The 6,388-nt window shown below is 37.0% G+C and overlaps 1 protein-coding gene across 1 annotated transcript in view; it reads right to left on the bottom strand.

The window, feature by feature from the left end:
- The window catches only part of uncx (UNC homeobox), a 5,919-nt gene extending 38 nt beyond the window's left edge, over window positions 1-5,881 (bottom strand). Inside the window, exons 1-3 of the mRNA XM_039775472.1 lie at window positions 5,430-5,881; window positions 4,107-4,282; window positions 1-1,179 (exon numbers count right to left, since the gene is read on the bottom strand). The exon at window positions 1-1,179 is cut by the window's left edge and continues 38 nt beyond it. Coding sequence (XP_039631406.1) covers window positions 166-1,179; window positions 4,107-4,282; window positions 5,430-5,685 — 1,446 coding nt within the window. The 5' untranslated portion in view covers window positions 5,686-5,881 and the 3' untranslated portion in view covers window positions 1-165. The remainder of the gene's footprint in view (window positions 1,180-4,106; window positions 4,283-5,429) is intronic.
- Window positions 5,882-6,388: the final 507 nt, after the last annotated feature.

The raw sequence follows: 6,388 nt of genomic DNA, 5'->3' as shown, positions 1-6,388 counted from the left end.
AGTACTAGTATGGATTATGGTTCCCCTGAATTCAGCAGAATAGCAATATATAAACTAAAATTCAAGTTTACATTTTCTGAAATGTAAAAGGTATGATTTCAATTATCATTATTATGAGCGTTAAGCTTTGGGAATGTGAGAAGTCTTTTGTTTTTGTCTACGTCTCTAGTCCATATCGACATCTTCACAGTCTGTATTTGTTTCTGGGTGACAGTTTGTTATAATTTTCTCAGTAGAGTCCGAATGACCTCGATCTGCATTTTCTTTTTTGTCTGAGGCAGGGGACTTTGGCTGGAGATCGGAGTCTGTCTGTTGTGTGTGGCATTCACTTGAGCTGCCTTGGGAATGAGTGGGACCCGTTTTCGAGTAAGGGGCCTGACTTGATGCGCTTTGTGGGGAGTTCGCGTTTTTGGTGAGATGACTTGTCTGTTCTTTGTTTGCAGTCCCGCTGCTGTTTTCGCCCACATTTTGACTTGCCACACTAGTTTGTCTCGCTGGGCTGTCTGCAGGTGAGCCTCTCTGTGCAGTTGTGACTGTCTCTGCACTTGAGCTCGTTTTCAAAGCAGTTTGTGGTACAATGAACCCAAGGGGCTGGGTGATAGGGTACAGTAAAAAATGGCCTTTCCCTACAAGTGGCCGTGTTGCAGACAGAGATGAAAAATCAAGGCTAGTTTTGCGACGAGGTGTGGAGTCCGAAAGTAGGCTTTCCACGCTGAAAGGGTTGAGTTTTTGAAAGCTGGAAGCTCTGCTGTTGGAGCACAAGTTCGAGCTGAGGCTGCTGTCGGAGGAGTCCTGCTCCGATCCGCCAGTATCTTGGCCCACGATTCTTTGGCTCTGGAGTTTTTGTCGCGTTGGGTCACAGTTCGGGCCTGTTTGGCTTCGGTTTCCATTGGACGGGATTCGAGGCGTCTCCATAATCTGGGAAACTCCGCTATCGCTGTCCGATCCTGGCGTGTGCAGGTAATCTCCGTTGGCCAACTTGTTCTGACTTTTCAAAAGCTTTTTTTCTTGTTTCCTTTTCTTTTTTTCAATCCGTTCGAGCTCTCTGCGGGCGATTTCTTCGGGGTCCATTGGCTCTCCGCTGCATGAAGTCGGATGAGAGTTGTGTGCCGGCCTTCCCGGTCCTTTCTTAGTGTTTTCCTTTTTTCTCCACTTAGCTCTGCGGTTTTGGAACCATACCTACACACCGAAGAATGAAAATTGGTTTTATTAATCTCAGTTCTCGTCCAAGGAATGCAAAGTTTCTTTTCTTTTTTTTTCTCTGTCTGTCTCTCTGTCTTTCTTTCTCTCATTTTCTTTCTTTCCTTTTTCTTTTTTTGTGTTTCTTTCTAAAGAATGAAACGTTCAATCCCCGAGAAGTGGAGAGTGAGGCTTCTTCAATGAATCAAAGATAATGTTACCATGAAATATTTACTGGAACTTAAAATGTGCTTTAGTTTACGTGCCAATGGCGTGGAATCTTCTCATATCCTAAGAAAATTAGGCTGTCATTTACTTGGCGTATGAGTAACCTAGTATTTGTTTTAATTCTTACAAACACACGATAAAAACCAGTAAATATTGTCAGTCCATTATTTCTAGGGACAATACACGCCTTTTCATTTGTTTCAGTTATAACCCCCTGTATATAAATAGGCTGCCTGACACTAAAGTCTGTTTTCTGCTAGATGTTGGTATCGCCCGCTCTATAGGGAGGCATAATACAAAGGGGGTACACAGGTTTACCTGCCCTTCCCTGGCTCCTCTCATGTAAACACGAAAGTAATTGAAAGCATAATAAAATCCCCTTTCTAACACACATTTTAAGTACAAAAAGGGCAATGAGCAAAGCTACATTGAAAAAAAAAAACAGCGTAATGACTTCTGTTTAAATAATTTTACAAAATTATTGCTATGTTTCCAAACTAACCTGACTTATCCTAGACCCGACATGTAAACGCAGCGAGTATACGGATTCCCGAGTTTGTATATATTAACGCTCAATATTAAACTCGGAGTCACACATTAACACCCATATCCCCACCCCACTCCAAAACACACGCTGCACCTTACTACACATTAGGAACTGAACGATAAAGTTCTGCCCCAATTGAACCGGACTCATGTTTGAGTCAATATTAATGGATGTTATTTTTTATAGTAACCCACGCATGATATTTCACAATTTACGTAAATAATAATAATAATAATAACATTGCAAGTCAGAACTTCCTAGACTTACAAGGACTCTACTTTTGACAAAACATAACTGTCCAGCACATATGCATCTTTTCGGGGGTCACTTAACATTTTAATAAACAATGAACCCTGTTTTAGTTTATTAATTGATCACAATTAAACAAATGAACCAAACGCTGAGTATAATTTATGCAATACCAATTTTCGAACTCTTTATTTTACTTCTTTTGTGATTTGAAGATTTCTTTTAATTATTTACTTTTATATGTGTTTTATACAAATATATTTAATCAAGGAAAACATAATAATTATTCACATCAATAGGCAGGCTCTTGGGCAACTAGCATCGTCATTTTACAAAATGTGCCAGTAGGGGCTTTATTTTTTTTTCTTCTAAAAAAATATCTTGTAATGAAACCAACATGGCATTGCCAAAGAGCTTTCACACAAAATGTGCTCTTCTTTATCATGTTAATGTCAAAACTATCACCTACACATTTGAAATATCTGAAACTAGAATTTAAGTAAATACATTAAAGTAAGTCTTAGCTTTCTGCGTTTTCTTTATAAGGTGAATGCTAAAATGTAAACAGTCACTTGACGTGCTCATTTGTTTATTTGCGTGCCGTCACTTTTTCTTAATTTAATTTAAATTAAAGTGATTTGTGTAATCGTCATTGTCCTCTTCGTTCTTTTCGATGTCCAATAACCTCATGCTTTTGTATTTTTTTTCCTAGTTTGTAATACTGGGGTAAGATTCTAAGATATTAGTATTATTACATTAGTTATAAAAAACTATTTGCGTACATGGAATCGCCTTTACATATCTTACACGTTCTTTTAAATTTTATATATATATATATATATATATATATATATATATATATATATATATATATATATATATATATATATATATATATATACACACACAACTAATTAGAAATGAGTAGGTGCCACAGGAGTTCTTCTGTGGCCCTGTCTTTGTGTTGGTAGCAGACGGCCTTGTCAAAGAGGATTGCTCATTATCGTATTAAAGGGAAATGGAGGGTCTCGACTTCACTTAACGACCTCAGAACAAATTGGATAAAGCGCTTGAAACCAGGGCAGGTCAGCAGGGGAGGACTTTCGCTTTGTAAATGTACTTTTAACAAAGTGTTAATGGATTATTAATAATCTGTTAATTTTAACACTAAGACGTTTTGTGATATGGCTTTTTTTTCCATGTTTATTTATTTGCTCTAGATTGCGTGATTTTAAACATACCCAGCTTTGATTATTTTAACATCTGTTTTTTTTTTCTTTAAAAATTACAACTTAGGTAACTGATTATTTCTTTCTGTAAGTGTATAAAAGACAACTTATGATATGATATTTTAAATTTATTTAACAATGACAACGCAAACTTCGAAAGTTGAAGAAATACTTGCAAGTATAACATTGTTAGCAACATATTATATTCCGACGGTCTAGAAAGCAAGGATTTTAAGCTCTGTTCCATATCTAGATTTGTTTTCTTGATCTTGTACAAGGAGCGATATATTTTAAAGGTTGCAAATAAAGTATTTTTTCTTAGTAGGCACTATTCGTTGCAGTATACTCGACTGCACACTTCTGTCTCTAGGACGCATGCATTAACATATTAACTGATTAAAATTTCTCTGTAAATTTAACATGGAGATGTATAATAATGTAAATTGTAGAACATGTCACTTCTTAACAAAACATTTACAAGGCTTGTCTGCACATTTATGTACATGCACCCACAATAAGAATACAACTAAATTCCATTTCGGCTTTAAAGGTTAATACCAAGAAAATGTTATTTGAAAACAGCTAAGACAAAGTCATTAAACAACAATCTTTCAAAGAATTATACCCTGAAAAAGACATATCTTTTTGTTTTGTTTTTGAATATATCTGTTTACCTGAACTCTGGACTCGACCAGGTCTAATCTGAGGGCCAGTGCTTCTCTCATGAAGACGTCGGGATAGTGACTTTCATTAAATGCTTTTTCCAATTCTTCTAGCTGCCATCCTGTGAAATTGGTACGAGTTCTTCTTCTTTTACACCCAGGACTATCTTTGTCAGGATCTCCGGAATCTGCCGTAAAGAACAGAACAAAAAATTGATGATATTTGAATTAATATACACTAGGCGTTTGTCTTGAAATGCTTACACGTGTGTTTAAGGATTTCCGCAAACGCGTAAATTTATTAAGTTGGGAAAGCGTTATCTTTTTGTCTCCCTTTAACGTGTTTAAGATACTACAGGTGATATTTTTCACAGTTATCTCAGAAACACATCACACACACACACACACACAAACGACAGTTACACTTTATCAAAACAAGATGTTTCACAGTCGCTTCATTCCCACAGCATCGTCTTACTGTTTCCCACGGTTTCAGAGTACACCTTTAAAAATTTAAACATAGTGCTTTCATTTTAAGAAACATCACTTCAGAAAAGTACAAGCCGAGTGCAGAACATGTTCTTTGTCCACGGGTCGTTATTTATGAAAATATTATTACCATGTCAAATTTCTGCGTTAGAAAGCTCGATGCTTTTTCATTGCAGTGATTTTATGTCTTAAGAGGGCACCGTATAGAACATAATAACACTAAAGCGAAATTTAATACAGAAATATCTAAAAGTTGTTTAACTCCAAACGAATGTAATACGCAATATAAAAAAAAAATCATTTTAATAAAAGCACCATCTTAAATTTTTGGACGCTATCGATGCCTAATAAGAAATAATAGATCGTATTGTTTAAAATCCTATAATCAAAAAAATACTTACATGAAGACAATTGAAAGGAACAAAAATATCCGACAGTACAATTTTCACGAAAATATAACACGCCGTCGATGCCTTTTTAGGCTATATATTAGTCTGAAGGATACGAAATATATTGTTATGTTTCTGCACTTAATACCGGCTTTACGTCGTTGGTAAAAACATGTCATTTCAATATGAAATAATCGCGTGCCTTTACAAACAATTACGTGATGTCGCTGCATGTCTCTTTGCAATCTGTACAGTGTCGTAACTAATGATTTCTTTTCGGCGTCACTCCATAATATAAGGCCCCCTAGCAAAAGACTGTTCGTTTAAGTGCCATGTATTTCGTTTTATTGATATCAAAAAAGAATAACCGAAAAAAAAAATACCCGTTAACTTTTTTCTTTTACATTTTTTTTATCAAACCGTGATTTCTTGGTTGTTAAAGCTCCCGTCTTCTTACCTGTCAGCTTGTACTGGTTGTCTCCGTTCACTCCGCATCCAGACGACAGTAGAGGGTTCGAGTTGACTACTGAGGCGGTGCAAGAACCGTTAAGTAATCCGTCTATGGAGAAGGGAACAGCGGCTGCAGATTGCAGTTGATGGCCGGCTAATTCATAGACATGATGGTGGCTCAGATGGTACGGAAAACCTACCATGCCACTTAGAGAGCCTCCAAACTGGGCATGGGAGTGCTCTAGTATCCGGCTGTCCATCATCTCCCTGGCAAAAGGGGCCAAAGTCTGGAGGCTGGTTGTGGGAATTTAGAAAGCATGCAGTTAGAGTGGGCAGTGAGGAGGGGACATGCTGGAGAGAGGAGGATGAGCTTTACTTTATCAACATCAACCTTCCAATAATTAGCCAAGGCTTTGGGAATTTGGGACCAATAAGAAACGTTAATCGGCTGTGACGTCAGAGACGTGGTTTGAAAACGTTTTCCATATCGATTGCTAATTATACCTGACATCCACCTCAATAAACAATATCAGAGCTGTCACAACAAGACAGGGGGGCTTTGATAAGAACTACATCACAACAAGACGGGGGGTTTGGAGAAGAACTAGAGATCTGATTGATATCCCGTTAAATACTAAACAGCCCACAGTACACACAGATTTTACATCTCACATCTCACTCGCTCTTAAAACAATAATAGATTTCCCTTAAAATCATTCAACAGCGTGTTGTGCAGATTTTTTTTCAGTAGAAATGCTTTACTCTCTGAACCTTTAAAGTGATGTTTTCCAATTACAGAGAAACATTGAGCGCCAAATAGACTGATCCAATAATAGGGGATTCATCATCCTCCCTTTCCAGAGCTGTCACATTGAATTTAAAACTACAACCCTTTTCATCTCCTCTGCAGTTCCACAAATTCAACACAATATTTAAAGGTAATATGTTGGTGGCAATAAGAAAGCA

This window comes from Polypterus senegalus, chromosome 13 (genome assembly GCF_016835505.1).
Source record: "Polypterus senegalus isolate Bchr_013 chromosome 13, ASM1683550v1, whole genome shotgun sequence".
NCBI lineage: Eukaryota > Metazoa > Chordata > Cladistia > Polypteriformes > Polypteridae > Polypterus > Polypterus senegalus.
Note: the sequence above shows the minus strand (reverse complement) of the source record. Positions and strands in the feature narration are given on the sequence as shown.